Below are 24,266 nucleotides of genomic sequence, written 5' to 3'. Positions count from 1 at the left end.
ACAGTGGGGGGGGGGGGTGGCTTGTGGCAGCCAGGACTGATGACTCAGCAGGATTCTGCCCATATACCCCATATACAGTCACTCCCCAACCCATCCACCCCTCTGCCCACTGCCCAACCCCAATGCCCCCCTAACCCCCACCCCCATTACTCCCAAGCCACCCCAGCCCTCCCTCTGTCTGAAAATCACCAGAAGCCCAACACTCATACGCTGGACCGGACTGGTTTTTTATTGCCACTGGTATGCAGTTATGTGTTTTGTATAACTATATACACCTTTCCCCCATTTATTGAGATGAAATAAAAACTAAATTTGAAAAGTAATTGAACACCTGACATCACAATTTTGTGCAATTACTGAGCGGTCATGAAAAGCAGACTTTCACTGTACTGCTGTTTCTCAGCATGAGCTTCAATGAGACGCAAGCCAAAAGCGTGAATATGGCTGCCAGAAAGCACTAACCGTGGCAATGGAAAAACTGCAATGCACACGTACACGTTGTGAGACATTGAAAACTTCACCTTGGAAAACCAGGGCGGCACAGATGGTGCAGTGGGTAGCACTGCCGCCTCACAGCAAGGAGGTCCTGGGTTTGAATCCCAGTCGGCCAGGGCCTCTCTGTGTGGAGTTTGCATGTTCTCCCAGTGTCTGTGTGTGTTTCCTCCGGGTACTCCAGTTTCCTCCCACAGTCCAAAGACATGCAGGTTAGGCTGATTGGAGAGTCTAAATTGCCCGTGGGTATGAGTGTATGAGTGTATGAGTGTAGAGTGTATGAGTGAATGGTGTGTGTGCCCTGTGATGGACTGGTGACCTGTCCAGGGTGTATTCCTGCCTTTTGCCCAATGTATGCTGGGATAGGCTCCAGCCCCCCTGCGACCCTGTTCAGGATAAGCGGGTTAGGATAATGGATGGATGAATGAAGATGATGAATGGATGGATGGACCTTGGAAAACCACTGACCCAGAAACCCAGGGTAGTCACACTGAGGTAGACACCTCTTTTGCAGCCTACTTGGAGCACCTGCAGGAAATCCATACAAGCCTGCAAGCTCAATGCAGAGAGGCAGGTAGGACTGAAACCCAGAGCCTCTTCTCAGGAGACACAGTGAACCACAGTGCCAGTTCATTGCTATGTTGGTATAACTGGGATACTAAAGCGACAGACAACATTTGTAAAAAAAAAAGGGCGTATGGGGCAGCCTGTAGCGTAGTGGTTAAAGTAAAGGACTGGGACACACAAGGTTGGTGGTTCTAATCCCGGTGTAGCCACAATAAGATCCACGCAGCCGTTGGGCCCTTGAGCAAGGCCCCTAACCCTGCATTGCTCCAGGGGAGGATTGTCTCCTGCTTAGTCTAATCAACTTTGCTTGTCAACTTGTATATACTTGGAATACACTGAACATATTTAAATCAAGAGCATATATTATCAAGATATTGAAACTTTATTGCAATTTGTGTTTGACAAATTCATTGCTGTGAAATATACAGCTCAGAAATTTTTTTTTCATTTTCACAGTTGATGGCATGTCTGTATGTCTATTCTTCCATTAACAATTGACAATTAGATTTTAATTCCGAACAAAAATTGTGTTATTCAGTACATTTATTAGCAGAAAAGGACAACTGGTCAAAATAAAAATCCCTAAAGGAAGCCCAGTCAGAAAAGATATAATATAGCATCTGCTAAAAACACGACAGAAGCCCTGAATGAGTCATCGCAGAGAAGGCAGAAAAGGCAGTATTTGCTAATCACTCTAAAACAATTGTTTTGTTAACAATTGAGCTAATCAAAGCTAAATTAATGTTGCCAATCAAGCATAGATACGGATTTTCTTTAATAATAAACAAATAGGAAAAATATTGATAAAGTGTACTAATTTTGAACTACTCAAAGGGGTCTTACTTATAGTGCATAGTATGATAAATCAGGACATTTCATACTGTAGACCTTGAGGGCATAAGACAGTGATGATTCCTGTGGTAGATATTTTTTGGTTTTCATCATTTACAATGCCTGTAACTGTGGGGTCCATCAGGATGAGCCCCCCAACAGTCCAAACACTTATTCAAATAGAAAGAGGCTGTGAAATTTCATGGCTCCGGTAGTCCTTTACCATAGCTTTCATTTGTCTGTTTGGCGTCAGGTCAGTTTTTTTCAGAGGCTTTTTGAGAATTGGATCTTCCTGTTTCCTGTGGAAGGAGAGAGAGGTAAAACTACAGCACTAAAAAGATTTTTGTCAAGCATACACTTAATACACAGTGAATTTACAACCTACCAGTAAATGTACTGTGTACATTTTTTTGCTGTGAATAACAGTATTGCACTGTATCAAGGTGCAATACTGGTGACTTACTTTATCAGTTCCTTTTCTATGCATTTCCTTTCATAGACATCTCCGTATTTGGTTGACACTGGATCAATAAACATCTTTCCTGAGAGCTGGCAAATTAAATGACGAGGAATTTGGACTTTGTTCAAAGATTCACCCACCAATTTCTGTAAGGAAAATAAACATTAATTGTAATTCCGGTTCTACTAGATACGAGTAATAATCAGAACTTTCACATTGTGTTGAAGAGCTACCCTTAGCCATCCTGTCATGTTCGTGGATTAGTTATGTTCCCCAGTCAATTTTGACCTGGTATAGTTTACCCACCTCCTATTTACCATAAGCAGTATTTTAGCCTCCAGTTGTATTTTACCTCACCACCCAGTCAGCCACACTTCACTAACATGATACGTCCTTGTTTTCAAAACAAGTTTTGCAGAAACTCATTGATTACACAGTCCTTGCCATGATTATATTTGACCCAAACATAACAGGAGAGGTAAATGTGCTTTTGGCTTGCGATAACACAGCTTACAGCTTTTTAACGTCACAAGGTTCGGGATACTATACGTCACGCTAACCTTCTCCATGTCTTCCAACGATGTACCTGCTGCTTCTACAGTGGTCTTTTCAGCTTGTTTCACATAAGCCTGTGGATTGGACAGGAACGCCTCAGCTACGACACTGCAAGAGATACAAGAATGGAATTAAGGTTCACCGTGAGTGCTGTAATGGGCCCTCTGGCCTTCAATTCCTCAAATGCTATTTTACATTTTTTGATTAAAAAAACAATATACAAAAACACAAAAATAAAAGGCTTACTTAGTTGAAACTAAAATTCTGTAAATGATGCATGCAAGAGAACAAGAGACAACTCAATAATTGGGATTTGAGCCTGTTCATTAGACTAGTAATTGTGATTGTTTCTTTAAGGGTCTAAACCCAGCATGTTAAATACAAAGGGTACAAAAACTAGGTATGAGTGTTCTGCTCAGGAGACCCAAATGCAGACCAGGGGATATTCAGAAAATGTTGTTTATTCAGGCCACAATCAAAAGCCAGATAATCAGAGACAAAGCCAAAATCCAGATGCCAAAGAATGGTAATAAAATAGTCCAGGGTTGAAAATCCAGAATATCAAAAATGTGTGGTACAAACAAGGGCAAGGCAGGTGCATAGTCAAAGAAAAAAATAAGAAAGTCCAAAAACCAGAAATCAATCAGGCAGACAAAACAGAAGGGATAAGGCAAACGCGTAATTAGGCAAAGGGTGTCTCGGGAATCTCAAATAAACAGGCTTACAAGAAATCGGCTCTGAATATAGATCAACTTTCTGACAAAGAATACAACTGAGACCAGGGTTTAAATACACAGAGGGAGACAATTAAACATCAGGTGGGAAACATGAACAGGGCGGCATGTAGCATAGTGGTTAAGATAAATGACTGGGACCTGCAAGGTCGGTGGTTTGATCCCTGGTGTAGCCACTCTAAGATCCACATAGCCGTTGCGCCCTTGAGCAAGGCCCTTAACCCTGCATTGCTCCAGGGGAGGATTGTCTCCTGCTTAGTCTAATCAACTGTGCATCGCTCTGTATAAGAGCGTCTGCCAAATGCCAATAATGTAATGTAGGTAGACAACGTGGCTGCCTAAATCAAGGCCAGCCTGTCATGGAAAAACACCCAGAATCCCAGAATCGAAGGAAGACAGGCCTTAATTAGAGCAGATGCACCAATAACGGAGCCGGCTAAAACCATGACAGTCAGAAGTCAGAAAACAGACCGTGTTCAGGCTGAGAGGCTGATACATACACCCGAGTAGTTTACCTGTCCAAAGGATCATCCGGCTCAGCTGCAATCAGGAGTCCGAACACTGAATCCAGTATCTCTTTCATCGTTACGTTTGCAGAGTAGTTCCGATCAAATATATTGTGACAGATACGTCCTACACTGTTCACATTGCAGTGGTGGATCTACAGTATTTTTACCTTAAGGAAATTACTTGCATTTGCAGGTGGAACACATGGAAAATATTTTATTATTGGTTAATTGATGGATAGCTAAAATGTTGTCAGAAAGTTGTGGGAAGGATACAGGAGTGAGGAAACGCACTTGAGGGGGTTTGAGGGGGTAATCTGCCCCAAATTGGCAGTAGAGCTCAAAATTTCCTTTTTCATATGGTGTATCAGGAGGCCCTGACATCAGAATCTTCCAGAAACCTGAAAGGGAAATGAGAGAGAACTTCTGATGTACATAAACAAAGACATTTGAGTTGGCAAGGTGATATTTTGGAATATGAATGTGTGCGTGCGTGTGTGTGAAATGAAATGAAAAATAAATAATACCAATAAAACAATTATCTGCACCAACAGTACACTGTAAAAAGAACTGTTTATGGTCAAATGTACAGGATTTGACTGTTCTTTCAACAGTTGGGTTTTTCATTCATTCATACATTATCCTAACCCGCTTATCCTGAACAGGGTCGCAGGGGGGCTGGAGCCTATCCCAGCATACATTGGGCGAAAGGCAGGAATACACCCTGGACAGGTCGCCAGTCCATTGCAGGGCACACACACCATTCACTCACACCTACGGGTAATTTAGACTCTCCAATCAGCCTAACATCAGCCTGCATGTCTTTGGACTGTGGGAGGAAACTGGAGTACCCGGAGGAAACGCACGCAGACTCGGGGAGAACATGCAAACTCCGCACAGAGAGGCCCCGGCCGACTGGGATTCGAACCCAGGACCTGTGAGGCGGCAGTGCTACCCACTGCACCATCCGTGCCGCCACCAGTTGGGTTTTTCCTTTCATTAAATATCTATTTTCATATTTTCATGAACAACGACCACACCTTTTCTACTTCTGCGTGTCACTCGTTTGGAATATGATGTGAAGAGCTGATTGATTGATATGATTATGTTGCCGATTTACTCATTTTGTTTGTTCCCAACCACAGGCAGGAAGGCAAAGACACAAAAGAGAAGAATTTGAAAATATTGTTACCTTCCAATATCATGGAATTAGGGTGAGGTTTTAAGCTGAAAAAAAAGTCACCTAACCCCGAGTCTGTCTGAGAAACAAGGTTGGGGACCCCTGGCTTACAGTTGCCCAACCCTGTTCATGGAGATCTTGATCTAGAACAGCTAGGCCTTGTTGAGCTGCTAAATATTACAAGATAAGGGTGTGTCAAATTTGGGCTGAAATGAAAATGTTGAGGATGACAGATCTCTAGGAATAGTGCTGGGCAGGTGTGTGAAGGACATTTAAATTGTTTGCCAGTGGTTAGCGTAGCTTAGTTACTCACTGAAGTCGCTCTCAGAGGGAAACACTGTGCAGTACGGATGGGGATCCACGTGCAGACTCCTCAGCTCATCCAGAATTCGTCTCTCCCTGCTCATTTCTGTGGTTTGCTTGGGTGCATTATGCAAAGCACTGCACAATAAGACAATATTGCATTCATTATTATTAGGTATGTATTAGACACAGTGGCACACATTTATCAATTTTCTGAAATCCATGCACAAATGTCTGTGTGATCAGAAACGAACTAACAGCTTTCGCCAGATTCACGAAAGACGCGTGGACACCGCTTTTTTTCGTATCTACGTGTGTCTGATGATAAATACCAAGTAATCGTAAATCAAAGGCGCGTGCACAAAATTAGTAATTAGCATAAATGTCCACCCTCTGAAGCGGAGATTGAAGTTCTGTCAATGGAAGTACAACAAGCCAAAAACCTACACCGATCAGCCATAACATTAAATTAACATTAACATTTTTTCACAATTTAAAATGGTTTAAAATGACTGGGACCTGCAAGGTCGGTGGTTTGATCCCTGGTGTAGCCACTCTAAGATCCACATAGCCGTTGCGCCCTTGAGCAAGGCCCTTAACCCTGCATTGCTCCAGGGGAGGATTGTCTCCTGCTTAGTCTAATCAACTGTGCATCGCTCTGTATAAGAGCGTCTGCCAAATGCCAATAATGTAATGTAGGTAGACAACGTGGCTGCCTAAATCAAGGCCAGCCTGTCATGGAAAAACACCCAGAATCCCAGAATCGAAGGAAGACAGGCCTTAATTAGAGCAGATGCACCAATAACGGAGCCGGCTAAAACCATGACAGTCAGAAGTCAGAAAACAGACCGTGTTCAGGCTGAGAGGCTGATACATACACCCGAGTAGTTTACCTGTCCAAAGGATCATCCGGCTCAGCTGCAATCAGGAGTCCGAACAGTGAATCCAGTATCTCTTTCATCGTTACGTTTGCAGAGTAGTTCCGATCAAATATATTGTGACAGATACGTCCTACACTGTTCACATTGCAGTGGTGGATCTACAGTATTTTTACCTTAAGGAAATTACTTGCATTTGCAGGTGGAACACATGGAAAATATTTTATTATTGGTTAATTGATGGATAGCTAAAATGTTGTCAGAAAGTTGTGGGAAGGATACAGGAGTGAGGAAACGCACTTGAGGGGGTTTGAGGGGGTAATCTGCCCCAAATTGGCAGTAGAGCTCAAAATTTCCTTTTTCATATGGTGTATCAGGAGGCCCTGACATCAGAATCTTCCAGAAACCTGAAAGGGAAATGAGAGAGAACTTCTGATGTACATAAACAAAGACATTTGAGTTGGCAAGGTGATATTTTGGAATATGAATGTGTGCGTGCGTGTGTGTGAAATGAAATGAAAAATAAATAATACCAATAAAACAATTATCTGCACCAACAGTACACTGTAAAAAGAACTGTTTATGGTCAAATGTACAGGATTTGACTGTTCTTTCAACAGTTGGGTTTTTCATTCATTCATACATTATCCTAACCCACTTATCCTGAACAGGGTCGCAGGGGGGCTGGAGCCTATCCCAGCATACATTGGGCGAAAGGCAGGAATACACCCTGGACAGGTCGCCAGTCCATTGCAGGGCACACACACCATTCACTCACACCTACGGGTAATTTAGACTCTCCAATCAGCCTAACATCAGCCTGCATGTCTTTGGACTGTGGGAGGAAACTGGAGTACCCGGAGGAAACGCACGCAGACTCGGGGAGAACATGCAAACTCCGCACAGAGAGGCCCCGGCCGACTGGGATTCGAACCCAGGACCTGTGAGGCGGCAGTGCTACCCACTGCACCATCCGTGCCGCCACCAGTTGGGTTTTTCCTTTCATTAAATATCTATTTTCATATTTTCATGAACAACGACCACACCTTTTCTACTTCTGCGTGTCACTCGTTTGGAATATGATGTGAAGAGCTGATTGATTGATATGATTATGTTGCCGATTTACTCATTTTGTTTGTTCCCAACCACAGGCAGGAAGGCAAAGACACAAAAGAGAAGAATTTGAAAATATTGTTACCTTCCAATATCATGGAATTAGGGTGAGGTTTTAAGCTGAAAAAAAAGTCACCTAACCCCGAGTCTGTCTGAGAAACAAGGTTGGGGACCCCTGGCTTACAGTTGCCCAACCCTGTTCATGGAGATCTTGATCTAGAACAGCTAGGCCTTGTTGAGCTGCTAAATATTACAAGATAAGGGTGTGTCAAATTTGGGCTGAAATGAAAATGTTGAGGATGACAGATCTCTAGGAATAGTGCTGGGCAGGTGTGTGAAGGACATTTAAATTGTTTGCCAGTGGTTAGCGTAGCTTAGTTACTCACTGAAGTCGCTCTCAGAGGGAAACACTGTGCAGTACGGATGGGGATCCACGTGCAGACTCCTCAGCTCATCCAGAATTCGTCTCTCCCTGCTCATTTCTGTGGTTTGCTTGGGTGCATTATGCAAAGCACTGCACAATAAGACAATATTGCATTCATTATTATTAGGTATGTATTAGACACAGTGGCACACATTTATCAATTTTCTGAAATCCATGCACAAATGTCTGTGTGATCAGAAACGAACTAACAGCTTTCGCCAGATTCACGAAAGACGCGTGGACACCGCTTTTTTTCGTATCCACGTGTGTCTGATGATAAATACCAAGTAATCGTAAATCAAAGGCGCGTGCACAAAATTAGTAATTAGCATAAATTTCCACCCTCTGAAGCGGAGATTGAAGTTCTGTCAATGGAAGTACAACAAGCCAAAAACCTACACCGATCAGCCATAACATTAAATTAACATTAACATTTTTTCACAATTTAAAATGGTTTAAAATGACTGGGACCTGCAAGGTCGGTGGTTTGATCCCTGGTGTAGCCACTCTAAGATCCACATAGCCGTTGCGCCCTTGAGCAAGGCCCTTAACCCTGCATTGCTCCAGGGGAGGATTGTCTCCTGCTTAGTCTAATCAACTGTGCATCGCTCTGTATAAGAGCGTCTGCCAAATGCCAATAATGTAATGTAGGTAGACAACGTGGCTGCCTAAATCAAGGCCAGCCTGTCATGGAAAAACACCCAGAATCCCAGAATCGAAGGAAGACAGGCCTTAATTAGAGCAGATGCACCAATAACGGAGCCGGCTAAAACCATGACAGTCAGAAGTCAGAAAACAGACCGTGTTCAGGCTGAGAGGCTGATACATACACCCGAGTAGTTTACCTGTCCAAAGGATCATCCGGCTCAGCTGCAATCAGGAGTCCGAACACTGAATCCAGTATCTCTTTCATCGTTACGTTTGCAGAGTAGTTCCGATCAAATATATTGTGACAGATACGTCCTACACTGTTCACATTGCAGTGGTGGATCTACAGTATTTTTACCTTAAGGAAATTACTTGCATTTGCAGGTGGAACACATGGAAAATATTTTATTATTGGTTAATTGATGGATAGCTAAAATGTTGTCAGAAAGTTGTGGGAAGGATACAGGAGTGAGGAAACGCACTTGAGGGGGTTTGAGGGGGTAATCTGCCCCAAATTGGCAGTAGAGCTCAAAATTTCCTTTTTCATATGGTGTATCAGGAGGCCCTGACATCAGAATCTTCCAGAAACCTGAAAGGGAAATGAGAGAGAACTTCTGATGTACATAAACAAAGACATTTGAGTTGGCAAGGTGATATTTTGGAATATGAATGTGTGCGTGCGTGTGTGTGAAATGAAATGAAAAATAAATAATACCAATAAAACAATTATCTGCACCAACAGTACACTGTAAAAAGAACTGTTTATGGTCAAATGTACAGGATTTGACTGTTCTTTCAACAGTTGGGTTTTTCATTCATTCATACATTATCCTAACCCACTTATCCTGAACAGGGTCGCAGGGGGGCTGGAGCCTATCCCAGCATACATTGGGCGAAAGGCAGGAATACACCCTGGACAGGTCGCCAGTCCATTGCAGGGCACACACACCATTCACTCACACCTACGGGTAATTTAGACTCTCCAATCAGCCTAACATCAGCCTGCATGTCTTTGGACTGTGGGAGGAAACTGGAGTACCCGGAGGAAACGCACGCAGACTCGGGGAGAACATGCAAACTCCGCACAGAGAGGCCCCGGCCGACTGGGATTCGAACCCAGGACCTGTGAGGCGGCAGTGCTACCCACTGCACCATCCGTGCCGCCACCAGTTGGGTTTTTCCTTTCATTAAATATCTATTTTCATATTTTCATGAACAACGACCACACCTTTTCTACTTCTGCGTGTCACTCGTTTGGAATATGATGTGAAGAGCTGATTGATTGATATGATTATGTTGCCGATTTACTCATTTTGTTTGTTCCCAACCACAGGCAGGAAGGCAAAGACACAAAAGAGAAGAATTTGAAAATATTGTTACCTTCCAATATCATGGAATTAGGGTGAGGTTTTAAGCTGAAAAAAAAGTCACCTAACCCCGAGTCTGTCTGAGAAACAAGGTTGGGGACCCCTGGCTTACAGTTGCCCAACCCTGTTCATGGAGATCTTGATCTAGAACAGCTAGGCCTTGTTGAGCTGCTAAATATTACAAGATAAGGGTGTGTCAAATTTGGGCTGAAATGAAAATGTTGAGGATGACAGATCTCTAGGAATAGTGCTGGGCAGGTGTGTGAAGGACATTTAAATTGTTTGCCAGTGGTTAGCGTAGCTTAGTTACTCACTGAAGTCGCTCTCAGAGGGAAACACTGTGCAGTACGGATGGGGATCCACGTGCAGACTCCTCAGCTCATCCAGAATTCGTCTCTCCCTGCTCATTTCTGTGGTTTGCTTGGGTGCATTATGCAAAGCACTGCACAATAAGACAATATTGCATTCATTATTATTAGGTATGTATTAGACACAGTGGCACACATTTATCAATTTTCTGAAATCCATGCACAAATGTCTGTGTGATCAGAAACGAACTAACAGCTTTCGCCAGATTCACGAAAGACGCGTGGACACCGCTTTTTTTCGTATCCACGTGTGTCTGATGATAAATACCAAGTAATCGTAAATCAAAGGCGCGTGCACAAAATTAGTAATTAGCATAAATTTCCACCCTCTGAAGCGGAGATTGAAGTTCTGTCAATGGAAGTACAACAAGCCAAAAACCTACACCGATCAGCCATAACATTAAATTAACATTAACATTTTTTCACAATTTAAAATGGTTTAAAATGGTATGAACTTGTCAATAAACACTTAATAGTGCATGTTTTTGTTATTTAAATATCTTGGTACGTACTGGTGTTCATGATCATTATATCGTAACAAGTGTGCCAGGACCTATAGTGCATTAGTGCATCATTGTAACCAGGTGTGTGGTATTGCTGCGGACCGTCCACTGGATACGGTAAAGTGTAATTTCGTTATTACTAATTTGAACAATCTGAGGTTAGGGCTTGAGCCAGTCTGTTTGTTGTATTGCTGTTTGTTGTATTGTTAATCACTCATACTGGTTGCATACCTGTAGAGTGATTGAACGTTTGTTTGAAATTGCTGAGTTTGTCAGGAGTTTGTCAGGAGATTAGCGCTGATTTGATACTGCTTGTGAGCGATTTGTAGGTGCTTTAAATAGGCGTCTTCAGAGCGACGCCAGCGTATATTAGCCTCGCGGTAGTAGTCCTTCGTCATTAGTGCATCATTGTAACCAGGTGTGTGGTATTGCTGCGGACCGTCCACTCGATACGGTAAAGTGTAATTTCGTTATTGCTAATTTGAACAATCTGAGGTTAGGGCTTGAGCCAGTCTGTCAAAAAATTGGCCCTCGTCCTTATCTTTGTTGTACAGGTAGCAGTTCAAATTGTACTTCCCTCTAGGGTCTTTCAGCGAACTTATCCCTGGTTATGGATATGCACTTTGTGGTACGTCGCTCTGGATAAGAGCGTCTGCCAAATGCCAATAATATAGAATGTTTCATATTTTAAAAATAAAAAAGAGCCACCAAATTTAAAAATGCATGGAATCTATTCTGACATAAGTTCCATCACATGCAGTACCATGTAATTCCAACAGAGGGAAGCAGGGTGACACTGATGTAGGTTTAGATGCCATGCATTTTAAAATATAGCGGGTGGTCTTTATTTCTTGTTAAATATGAAAAAGTCTACAGGTCCTGGAGCATACACATCATCGTGAACACCAGTACGTACCAAGATATTTAAATAACAAGACACACAAACCCGCCCCAATACGCTTACAAGACATGTTTCAGCTCCGTCAACCATTAAATTATGTGTACATATTAGAACTTCTCTGGCAACTTTTCTTTAATGTATTTAAATGTATACCGAGCTAGCTAGTTTGCAAAAACCTGTCGTGATTATTTTGGGCTGAAGGAACGCATTGGCACATCATAGGAGACGTCATTATCTGGAATCTCACCGTTTGGTGACAGCAATAGCCTACAGCTACGTTTTCCCTGTCCTTGCAGAGAGCCAGAAGGAGGTGACACACGCTTTACGACCGTGCTTATTTCCGCGCACAATACGAATAGCTGAGACCACTCGTAAAGTTTGTTCGCCTTCTACGAAAAATCTGACATCCGAAAACTTTGATGAATCCTACATTATTTGTGGAAATGCATTTCCGATGGATTTATGGTGAATTTCGTTCGGCTCACGTTTGATAAATGAGGCCCAATGACTGTAAATGTGATGCAGAAACAAGTATTCAAATCGCTTGTTTATAAACAGCATCACTCCACACGCAAACTGTTACTTTCAAACATTGGGCATCATGCAAGATCATTCTTATCACAAATGTCTCTTACTTTTTTCATAAAAAGGGCTCATTCGAGTGTGGCGCGTCAGATACAGTTCTGCGAGAATAACAACGCCTCCCGTATCAGGACGAGCCAAACTTATAATGATGTGAAAGTAGCGTTAATGATGTTTAAAGTTTTGACTTCAGGTCAAGCATTCAGCTTCGTCCACTTTTGAAGCGGGATATTCAGATATTACAAAACAAACGAACAAAAGACAAATATAAAAAAGGAAATGCATTTATATCAGAGAATTACATATACTTTATGAAAACAGACAAGGAAGGGTGAATGGAAAGTGAACCGTGTGAAATTAACCAGGATGTATGCCACTATACATGTTATTCTTATCTCTTATCTTATCTCTGTATTCTGTATCTTACAGTACTTACATTAGTGGCAAAGTCACTTGGTCATTGACCTCTTTAGGAAGTAAAACCTCCGGTTCCTTGTCATAGCCCTTTCTTTGCAAAATGCCAGACAAATCAGTCTGTTGAGAACAAAATACAATATGAATATATTGTCATAATACAAATAATTTGTATGGAGTCAAGCTTTTCTCAATGTACACCAGAAATGGAGTGCAAAATTAGGAGGGTTTTAAAAATATATAAAATTTGAATTGCTGTTTGTGCTTACAAGAGACCCTAAATACAAAAATAGAAAGAAAAAATAAATTAATTAATAATAATAATGATAATGATGATAATAATAATAATAATAATAATAATAATAATTCAGCAATGACAAAATAAGTTTCTTACCAGTCCTTGGATAGAGGATGCCTCATATTTTTTCTTCAGTTTCCTTCCCTTCAAAGACAGGACAGTTTCCATTTCAAAGAGTTTTAATGCGTCTTTACCTGTCTCTGGTTTGAAACAGCAACCTCCTGTAAAAAAAATAAATTGATTACTTCATGTTTCCCACATCAGACATTTTGCAAGCCTGATATAATTATTTTTCCTATAGATTATATTGCAATTTCTCCTGTACAATAGCCCATAAATATATATGTAAACTCACAATAATGACACAATAAATGTTTGTGTTATGTTCCTGGATTCCGTCTGTCTGATTATATTGCCTGGTTATTTATGTCTGTTTCCTGTCTGATATTATGATCATTGATTATTGCCTATCCCTTTTGTACCTCTGCTTTAGTGTTTATTGTCAGTCTTGATTTATTTTGTGTATTTAGTTCATTTCCATATTGGCATTACTTCTGTTCATGTCTGATTTCATTACATTCATAGGTTTACAGGTTTACGTTTTTACCTGAACACTTCCCGTCCAGTGAGAAACACGACTTTGGCTATTTTCATGACTCTGGTTTAACACTTAACACTCATCTCGTTTGTCTTTTGAGTTCAGCTAAGACATTCATGTTGTATATATTTTCTAGTATTAACCACACTTTTTGGGTTGGGTGATTATTTATTCTTACACGTAAAATAACAATATTAACGACTCCCAATTCTGCGCTTTCCTGTAACTCCGCCTCTTTCAGTATTGCTGTGCCTTGCTGCTATTCTGGAGCTCTCTTGCTCATTACCTTGTTACCCTATCCTGTTCTTACAAATCCATTCTGCCTGCTAACCCCAGGTCATTTTGTGTGCATGCAGTTTCATTTTACTCTATGTCTGGTCTTGCGTTTACCCCGCGTTATGTTACCTGATTCCCTAGTGCAGTTCCCCTACGTCAGGGCTGCCCAATCCAGTTCCTGGAGATCTACCATCCTCTATGTTTTCACTTCAACCCTAATGTGACACACCTCCATCCATCCATTATCAGCCGCTTATCCGGAGTAGGTCGCGGTGGCAGTAAGCTAAGCTGGGTATTCCAGGCGTCCCTCTCCCCAGCAATGCATTCCAGCTCCTCCTGGGGGATCCCGAGGCGTTCCCAGGCCAGGAGAGATATATTACATTACATTACATTATTGGCATTTGGCAGACGCTCTTATCCAGAGCGACGTACAGTTGATTAGACTAAGCAGGAGACAATCCTCCCCTGGAGCAATGCAGGGTTAAGGGCCTTGCTCAAGGGCCCAACGGCTGTGCGGATCTTATTGTGGCTACACCGGGAATCGAACCGCCAACCTTGCGGGTCCCAGTCATGTACCTTAACCACTACGCTACAGGCCACTACGCTATATAATCTCTCCAGCGGGCTCTGGGTCTACCTCGGGGTCTCCGCCCAGTTGGACGAGCCCGGAAAACCTCCAAAGGGAGGCGCCCGGGAGGCATCCTGATCAGATGCCCGAACCACATCAATTGGCTCCTTTCGACGCGAAGGAGCAGCGGCTCTACTCCGAGCTCCCTCCGGATGTCCGAGCTCCTCACCCTATCTCTGGCTGAGCCCGGCCACCCTACGGAGGAACCTCATTTTGGCCGCTTGTATATGTGATCTTGTTCTTTCGGTCACTACCCAAAGCTTGTGACCATAGGTGAGGCTCAGCTCCCTCTTCACCACAACGGTCCGGTGCAACGCCCGCATTACTGCTGACGCTGCACCGATCCGCCTGTCGATCTCACGCTCCCTTCTACCCTCACTCGTGAACAAGACCCCGAGATACTTGAACTCCTTCACTTGGGGCAATGACTCATTCCCAACCCGGAGGGAGCAATCCACCGTTTTCCGGCAGAGAACCATGGCCTCGGACTTGGAGGTGCTGACTCTCATCCCGGCCGCTACACACTCGGCTGCAAACCGCAGTGCTACCCACTGCACCATCCGTGCCGCCTGCTGGTGAATATGATGTGCTTTATTAGGGTTGGAATGAAAACCTACAGGACGGTAGATCTCCAGAAATGGGGTTGGGCAGCCCTGGTATAAATTATATCTGATTGACTGACAAAATTTACATTTACATTTACATTTTAGTCATTTGGCAGACGCTTTTAATCCAAAGCGACTTACAAGTGCATAGGTTCTACCATAAGTCAGAGCATCACATCCAGAAACTAGCAAAATACACAGGAAATGCTGTTCTAAACATAGTTGTCATCAGAAGTGCATTTTTTTTATTTTATTTTATTATTTTTTGGGGGGGGGGGGGGGGGTTAGACAAGGATAGGGATATCAGAAAGGAGGGGCAGGGGAAATCAGGAGGGAGTTCCACCCGGGGAATGAGAGGGTCGCCTCTCTGCGACTACGTGTTGCTGGGGGGAAAGCTCTGACTGTCGTTTGTGCTTATGTGCTTTAGTATCCGGCCTTCTTGGAGTCACTGGACGGCATCCTGGAAAGGGTGCCACCTGAAGACTCCATAGTTATGCTGGGCGACTTCAATGCTTACGTGGGCAATGACGGAGAAACCTGGAGGGTGGTGATTGGGAGGAATGGCCTGCCCGATCTTAACCCGAGTGGTGTTTTGTTATTGGACTTCTGTGCTGGTCATTGATTGTCGATAACAAACACCATGTTCGAGCATAGGGTAGCTCATAAGTGTACTTGGTACCAGAGCATCTTAGGCCAAAGATTGATGATCGACCTTGTGGTCGTATCATCAGATCTGCAGCCGTTTGTCTTGGACACTCGGGTGAAGAGAGGAGCAAAGCTGTCAACTGTCAACAGAAGGGCCGCGGCTTCGGCAGTCGCTGAAGCAAAAACCCGGGTATGGGAAGAGTTTGGGAAGGCTATGGAGCAGGACTTTCGGTTGGCCTCGAGGAAGTTCTGGCAAACCATCCGACGACTCAGAAAGGGAAAGCAGGGCTTGTCTCAGGCTGTTTTCAGCAGGGGAGGAGAACTGCTGACCCGGACTGGGGATGTTGTCGGGCGGTGGAAAGAGCACTTTGAGGAGCTCCTGAACCTGAACAACACGGCCTCTGTGGAAGAGGCAGAGCCCGAAGACTCGGGGCAGTCTGTACCTATATCCCTGGTGGAAGTTGCTGAGGTAGTCAAAAAGCTCCTCAGCGGCAAGTCGCCGGGTGTGGATGAGATTCGCCCTGAGATGCTGAAGGCTCTGGACATTGTTGGACTGTCTTGGCTGACACGCCTCTTCAGTGTCGCGTGGAGGTCAGGGACATTACCTGCAGAGTGGCAGACCGGGGTGGTGGTCCCCATTTTCAAGAAGCGGGACCGGAGGGTGTGCTCCAATTATCGGGGTATCACACTCCTCAGCCTCCCCGGGAAAGCTTGCTCTAGGGTGCTGGTAAGGAGGCTCCAACCGATGGTCAAACCTCGGATTCAGGAGGAGCAATGTGGCTTCCATCCTGGTCATGGTACAGTGGACCAGCTCTTTACCTTGGCGGGGTTGCTGGCGGGGTCATGGGAGTTTGCCCATCCAGTCCACATGTGCTGTGTGGACTTGGAGAAAGCTTTTGACCGTGTCCCCCGGGGAACCCTGTGGGGGGTACTGTGTGAGTATGGGGTACCGGGGCCGTTGTTACGAGTCATCCGGTCCCTGTATAACCAAAGTGAGAGCTGTGTCTGCATCCTCGGCACAAATTCAAGCACGTTTCCAGTGGGTGTTGGACTCTGCCAAGGTTGCCCCTTGTCACTGGTCCTGTTTGTGATATTCATGGACAGGATCTCAAGGCGCAGCTGAGGTGAGGAGAGTGTCCGGTTTGGTGACCTCAGAATCGCATCTCTGCTTTTTGCGGATCACTTGGTTCTGCTGGCTTCATCGGACCGTGACCTTCAGCATGCACTGGAATGAAGGCATAATTTATACCAGGGCTGCCCAACCCCATTTCTGGAGATCTACCGTCCTGTAGGTTTTCATTCCAACCCTAATAAAGCACATCATATTCACCAGCAGGCGGCACGGATGGTGCAGTGGGTAGCACTGCGGTTTGCAGCCGAGTGTGTAGCGGCCGGGATGAGAGTCAGCACCTCCAAGTCCGAGGCCATGGTTCTCTGCCGGAAAACGGTGGATTGCTCCCTCCGGGTTGGGAATGAGTCATTGCCCCAAGTGAAGGAGTTCAAGTATCTCGGGGTCTGCCGCCTCACAGCAAGGAGGTCCTGGGTTCGAATCCCCGTCGGCCGGGGCCTCTCTGTGCGGAGTTTGCATGTTCTCCCTGTGTCTGCGTGGGTTTCCTCCGGGTACTCCGGTTTCCTCCCACAGTCCAAAGACATGCACGTTAGGCCGATTGGAGAGTCTAAATTGCCCGTAGGTATGAGTGTGTGAGTGAATGGTGTGTGTGCCCTGCGATGGACTGGCAACCTGTCCAGGGTGTATTTCTGCCTTTCGCCCAATGTATGCTGGGATAGGCTCCAGCCCCCCTGCGACCCTGATCAGGATAAGCGGGTTCAGATAATGGATGGATGGATGGATATTCACCAGCTTGTTGAGCTCCTAATTAGTAGAATCAGGTGTGTCACATTAGGGTTGAAGTGAAAACCTAATGTTAAATGTTTAGTTCCGCCCACTCACACCTGCTCCTGAACAGAATGTCCATTTCCCTGTGTATATATATCCCAGTCTGAGCACTCATTCCCTGTCAGATCGTTGATCCTCATTCTGTGCCCAGTTCCAAGTACGCCAGTTTGTAGTGAGATTATTGAGATTCCTCTGCCTGATTAAGAGTTGCCTTCATTCAAATTCATTCAACAATTTCATTTTTCCAAAAAGGCTAATGATATTTAAAAAACACTCAGAGTGATTTCAGTTTTCATTTACTCATGTTGAGCAAGCTAGTAAGAGTGTAGCATCTCGTTTAGAAATTTTCATTCAAATTTTCATTCAAATTTTCATTCAAATTTTCATTCAAATTTTCATTCAAATGAAGAAAAGCCCCAAAACCTCAGTCAGTGGTTTCGCCGTTCAGCTCTTGTTTCTGCATGAGAAACAGAATCCTGCTTTAAAACAACCACTGAAATGTTCTTTGGTGTATTGTCCTGTACACGATGCTGTCAGTTAAAAAAGAAAAACAGGTTCTGACATCATTCAACAGCTGCATTTAAAGTAATAAAGAAAATTGCTAATGAATATCTTGCAGTTGCTTTTTCAAAGGTAAGGACTTCCAGAAAAGGACAATATTCAATCATTTAAAAGAGCCAGTGAGGACATACAAGTGGAGTAAAACTCAGTTGTCTTCCATGTACAGATAAAACAAAGGAATTTGTTTCATTTTTAATCATGGAAAAACTGGTTTAAGCATGTGGTTTTAATGCTGTGGTTTCAAGCACGCAAAATTACAGTATATAGTCGTGATATTATATACTAAATGACAACAGATAAATAGTTGAATGTAATGAGAATGTTGCTGACCTGTCACATTGCTGATTCCATGCAGGACACTGTTTTTCCCTCTTCCAAGGATGACAGTATCCACTACAATGCCGGCGTCAATCAGCCCGACTGCAACTTTCACAGGATCACAGCTAGAACTAATATTGTGAAAAGACAAATCTTCAGTTAAATTACAATTAAAATGTAAAAATGTAAAATTAATTAAGCCATAGTTTGAGGCAAGCTCTACATACACTCAGTGAGCACTTTATTAGGTATTTATAGGATGTTTTTGGCATATTAAGTCTTCTGCTGCTGTAGCCTATCCACTTAGAGGTTTGATGCGTTGTGTGCTCAGAGATGCTCTTCTGCACGCCACTGTTGTAATGTGAGGTTATTTGTGTTACTGTCACCTTCTCAGCTTTGACCAGTCTGGCCCTTCTCCACTGACCTCTCTCATTAACAAAGCATTTCTGTCTGCAGAACTGCTGCTCACCGGATGAACTCTAGAGACTGTTGTGTGTGAAAATCCCAGGAGATCAGCAATTACAGAAATACTCCAACCAGCCCGTCAGGCACCAACAATCAGGCCACGGTCGAAATACCTAAGATCACATTTTTCCCCCATTCTGATGGTTGATGTGAACATTAACTGAAGCTCTTGACCGATATTTGCATATTTTATGCACTGCAATGCTACCACACGATTGGCTGTTTAGATAATCGCATGAATAAGTAGGTGTCCAGTGAGTGTAGCAACATAATCTGACTGGAGAGCTAACATTAGCTAGCTTGCCACAACAATAGCAAGCTTGCCACAATATTAGCTGGCTTGCTTCATTTCATTGAAAGCAAAAATTGGAATTTACCCTCTATCCTTCCCATCACTGAGGCACAGCATGCGGAGTCTGCAGTCTGGAAATTTCTTCTTGACATCGTTTAGCTTAGAAATTCCAAGATTCAAGGCATCGTACAGGGGAGTGTTTCCAAGACTGTTGACATACCCCTGAGGTACCAAAGATAATACAAGATTTAATACAAGTAAATGGAATGCAATTAAATCTCAGACTTTTCAATCTCAATGCCATTTCGCAGGTCTACTACAATGGCAAAACATGCGTTTATACACTGTACATTAATTCTAAATGTTTCTAAATCATTGTGAATGAAATTACAATTCACAAAAAAAAGATTACCTGAAAAACTCCAACAGTCTCTGTGAACTCATGAAATTCCAGGCAGCATCCTCCAAACTTAACCAGACCAATGATATGATGAAATGAGTATGCGCTGGTCCTGTCCATGAAAGCCAGGAAGAGCTGCTTCACAGCATCCATTCTGCTCCGTGTCTGATCCTGTTTGTAGCACACAGCCGCCATTGAAGAGCTTGCATCAACAAGAACCTGAAATATCAATAATAAAAAATATCATATTTGTTATCTTCCTGATAAAATGTCTGGAAGATGGAATTAAGTCATTTGCATTTATACCTCCATCACATTCGAAACAACATAATAAAACATGAAACACAGGCACAGTTTACCAATATTGCCTCTTCTGGCACGCTACCAATTTTGTTTGTCTGCTCTGTTCTGGCATCTTTGAGTCTAAAAGAAAACATTTTCATGACTTGAAAGTGAAATAAATATGGATGAACAACTGACGACTTTTAACATAAAAACTTGATCAAGGCTGTCTGAGATCAGAAGCAAGGAGCCAACTAAAGTCTGCAGAAGAACTGTGGTAAGTTCTCCAACATGCTTGGTTCCTGCTGATTGTCGTACAGAACTGCAGAAAAGCGTTGGCTATCTCAGAGAAGTGATGCAGTTTTAACGCTGAAGGGTGGTCACAAAAAATATTGATTTGATTCAGTTAACTCTTCTGCCAAATTACTCAAATGTAATGTAAAATGTAAAATGTATAGTACGTTTATTTAGGATCTTTCATTGAATTATTTTTTAATCTTATCTGTGCAGTAAAAAGATTCCTATACTCAGAGCTGTGGTCTGTAGTTGCATGACTTGTGCTTAACTGGACATATAGAAATTGTTAAACTTACATTATATAAATTACAATTACATGTCGCATTACAACATTAGATGACTAGAATATGCAAAACTATTCATTCAAGTTTAGATAAACATTGTAAGCTTAAACATGGAAAATCTTATTTAAAATACTTACCGTTTTGCCAGTTCAATCACATCAACAGCCTTTTCTTTCCCGGCGAGACAATCAAAAACATGGACCAGTGATTGTCGTCCTTTGTTTTGGCTCAGATAAACTGCACAGTTATCTTAATTGAGTGGAAATAAATTATATATATATTTATGATACACATACACAATAATAATTTATGACTTACCAGAATTTTGAAAGGTTGCATAATAAGATCGCATTGTTCTAACCATTATTTTTTTCTTAATTTAATAAAATAGATTAGGTGATACAAACTTGTCGGGCCTTATGTACAAAGTGAGAGGACTTTGCATTTTTATTATTCTGAAATGATTGTAAGCCAATCTTGTGCCTGGTATAACAATACTTCTGTTTTCTGCCTTGGGCAGATCACCCCCCAGTCCTTTCATACATTCTGTTATATGCATGCAATGTCATGGTTTAGCCCATATTGTAGATCATATTTGAATACACATGGTTATACTGTACACTGTACACACACTTTTAGGTATTTATTACTTATTTTGTTACTTATTGGTCTCCTGCTGCTGTAGCCCATCTTCTTCGCCGTTGTGTGTTCAGAGATGCTTGATTCTTGGGGTACACCCTCACCATTTTCCTTACCGAATATTATATACTTTATTGTACATTGCTCTGGATTAGAGCATCTGCTAAATGACCGTAATGTAATGTGTCCTCTTCCTGGCAGGTTTGGAACCATTCCAGAAGTTTTACATGTTTTTATTACTGCCCTTACAGTGTCGGTATCTTTTACCAGGCATGATGAATTTTTGACTTTATTTCTCCATTTTTATTAAGGGTGCCAATAATTCTGGAGCCCAGAATACTGTATAATCTTAAGAGCAAGTTGAATGAAAAAAATAATTTTAACTGAAAAGTTACTCAAATGACATTTTAGGGTAAACTCATGCTCAGAGTTGCTCACCCTTTTTATTAACAGCATCCTACCTTCGTCTAGGAGAATGAGACGGGGCCCTTCCATTCCTAAATTCTTCAGTTGCAAAGGTAGAGTCAGTTCCAGGTGAGAATACACTGACAACCCATCAGTCATCTCCTCATATGTCTTCTCTGGCTTGACCTGAAAGCTACCATGTCCAGTTCAACACATGAGTCACGTAGACAACCTGAACCGCATTGATACACAACCCCAAACAGTTTTAACAGCACCCATCTTAAACGCAGAGTATGCCTTGAACACAGGCAGCAAGACATGCTCAGTGCTCATGATATTAAATGTTCAAATATTATGTTATGAATGCACAGGTGTAATACAATTTCCAGGAGTGTGCAAAAATCTGGACAACAGAAGGTGACCTGACCTCTAAATGGTATAATGTTAAACATCAAATTTTAAAGCAAGATTACTTTTTATTTTAACTTTTTACAGTTTCCAAATAATAAAAATGTAAAACGTTTTGGAACCCTGTCACTTAGGACTTTGTAGTTCCTCCTCGGGCAACTATAACAGTTTTCAAGCGCTTTCTGTAGCAAGCTAAGAGTGTTTCAATTCTTCCTTTTGGAATCTTTCCCTATTCTTCCAGGCAGAACACCTCTAGCTTAGAAATATTCTTTGGCCTCTTTGCATGTACGGCATGAGATCTCTCCACAGATTTTTCAATAATATTCAAGTCCGGGGACCGGGTGACCATTCCAAACTTGCATCCGTCTTTGCTGGAGGTACTTCATCGTTGATTTTGAGGTATGCTTTGGATCACTGTCTTCCGGGAATACCCAATCTCTCTTCAACTTCAAAGTCTGAACTGACCTTTGAACATTGTTATCAAGAATTTCTTGATATTTGGTGGAATTCATTCCTCTTTCCATTCGCACAATATTTCCTGTGCCCCCAGCTGCTTCTTCTGAGCATTTCTCACAAGTTTCAGGCCATTCTATCTGAAATCTTACTTATACTTCCAGACCTTGCTTTGACTTCAACTATTCCAATTATCTTCCATTTTCTAATAATGATAGTGGAACTAGGTAGTTTGTGTAGCCTTCTCCTTCTTGGTGGAAATTAATTCTGAAGTCCTTGGAAAACTGTTTAGAGGAACCTAATAGTTCTCAACACCAGACAGAACAGCCACTGCAGTTGGATACTTTAGAAGGCATGGAGTTATACTCATCTGACGAATTGAAGCCCTAACGAGTAAATCACCTGGGTCTGGGCCTTAGTAATCAAAAAGTAACAAAGAATAATCCAAAAGGGTTCCCAAACTTTTGGACAGGGCCCTTTTCCTTTTTTTACATTTTATAAACAGTGAAAAATGAAAATAAAAAGCAATCTTGCTTTAAAATTTGCAGAAAGGTCTCATGTTTAACTGTACAATTTAGGTTTGCACCCCACTGTACACTATCCTGGGACACTAATGTTGAGACATTTCATAGGCTATTTCAAGTACAGTACTTATGCACATGTTTTTTGGTTCACAAAAGGCCAGCTGGCAAAGCCATAATGAAAGAACATAAAAGATGCATTTAAAATCCTTTAAGTGGTATATCTGATGTAAAGTAAACAAAATAAATGTTGTCAGCTCCCAACCCCTCCCCCCTTCACATACTAGTATCCTGAACATGTCTTACTTGTAACCACAATCATAGGCACAATCATAGGGAACTGAAATCTTACTTGTTACCATGACCACAATCATAGGCGATCCACTGGTGAAAGTACTGAGTCTGGCGAGGAAGGCTCATTAAAATCTTCTCAATATTTCTGGCCCTCTGGAGTGATGTTTCCTTTAGGCTGTCTTCAGTGCAATTTGGAATTCTTTGTTGATCTTAGAACAACAACATTTACATAAGATGTCTAAAGAGTGAACGACAATTCGGAACATATTTGGGCAATTTGAAATAAATGTAACTGTGTTTTATTAATAACAACCATTACATAAGAAATGCATGTATCTGATGTTCACATCAGAATTAATATTCTCTTTCATATCATATCTGTCGACCCTGTTACATATTCCATATGTACGGGGAAAGATTCCCTTGGTCATTAGACATGGATACTCTATAAGACTTTTCCTTGGAGATTTGCAGCTGGCTACTGGAGATCGACTGGAGTCAGCAGACTTGAAGCGTGTATCCTTCAACACTGCCTTCCTATTAGCAATTATATCTGCTAGGAGAATGGGGGAGGCTCTATCAGTCTGTGGGACCTGCTGTAGATCCCTCCCAGAGGGTGCAGGTGTAGTGCTTCATCCTAACCCTTAATTTCTTCTGAAGATATTTTCAGACTCCTGATTTGCAACAGTCCATCGAGCTATGAGCACTTCTCTGCCGTAATCAAGATGGTGGAGTTGAGCTCTTTTGGGCAGCAAGTGCAGGGTGTGGCCCCAACTAGTATGTAAAATGTAATCTAGTCAACTTTGCACCTGGTGGGCAGAGCTGCATTCCACCTCTGAGTTTTGCCCTTGTGTCTGGCAGGACCTTTACCTGT

The 24,266-nt window shown here is 42.5% G+C and overlaps 1 protein-coding gene across 1 annotated transcript in view; it reads right to left on the bottom strand.

The window, feature by feature from the left end:
- Nucleotides 1-1,422: 1,422 nt before the first annotated feature.
- LOC133129605 (uncharacterized) overlaps nt 1,423-24,266 on the bottom strand; it is a 33,142-nt gene continuing 10,298 nt past the window's right edge. The window contains exons 11-31 of the mRNA XM_061243804.1: nt 23,451-23,601; nt 21,773-21,909; nt 20,810-20,921; nt 20,169-20,232; nt 19,822-20,028; nt 19,495-19,631; nt 18,665-18,783; nt 13,221-13,345; nt 12,849-12,946; nt 10,373-10,500; nt 9,156-9,280; nt 8,889-9,034; nt 8,006-8,133; nt 6,789-6,913; nt 6,522-6,667; nt 5,639-5,766; nt 4,422-4,546; nt 4,155-4,300; nt 2,911-3,013; nt 2,354-2,496; nt 1,423-2,189 (exon numbers count right to left, since the gene is read on the bottom strand). Coding sequence (XP_061099788.1) covers nt 2,066-2,189; nt 2,354-2,496; nt 2,911-3,013; nt 4,155-4,300; nt 4,422-4,546; nt 5,639-5,766; nt 6,522-6,667; nt 6,789-6,913; nt 8,006-8,133; nt 8,889-9,034; nt 9,156-9,280; nt 10,373-10,500; nt 12,849-12,946; nt 13,221-13,345; nt 18,665-18,783; nt 19,495-19,631; nt 19,822-20,028; nt 20,169-20,232; nt 20,810-20,921; nt 21,773-21,909; nt 23,451-23,601 — 2,717 coding nt within the window. The 3' untranslated portion in view covers nt 1,423-2,065. The remainder of the gene's footprint in view (nt 2,190-2,353; nt 2,497-2,910; nt 3,014-4,154; nt 4,301-4,421; nt 4,547-5,638; nt 5,767-6,521; nt 6,668-6,788; nt 6,914-8,005; nt 8,134-8,888; nt 9,035-9,155; nt 9,281-10,372; nt 10,501-12,848; nt 12,947-13,220; nt 13,346-18,664; nt 18,784-19,494; nt 19,632-19,821; nt 20,029-20,168; nt 20,233-20,809; nt 20,922-21,772; nt 21,910-23,450; nt 23,602-24,266) is intronic.

This window comes from Conger conger, chromosome 5 (genome assembly GCF_963514075.1).
Source record: "Conger conger chromosome 5, fConCon1.1, whole genome shotgun sequence".
In the NCBI taxonomy this organism is placed as follows: domain Eukaryota; kingdom Metazoa; phylum Chordata; class Actinopteri; order Anguilliformes; family Congridae; genus Conger; species Conger conger.
The sequence above is the reverse complement of the archived record's forward strand: the minus strand, read 5'-3'. Positions and strand labels throughout refer to the sequence as shown.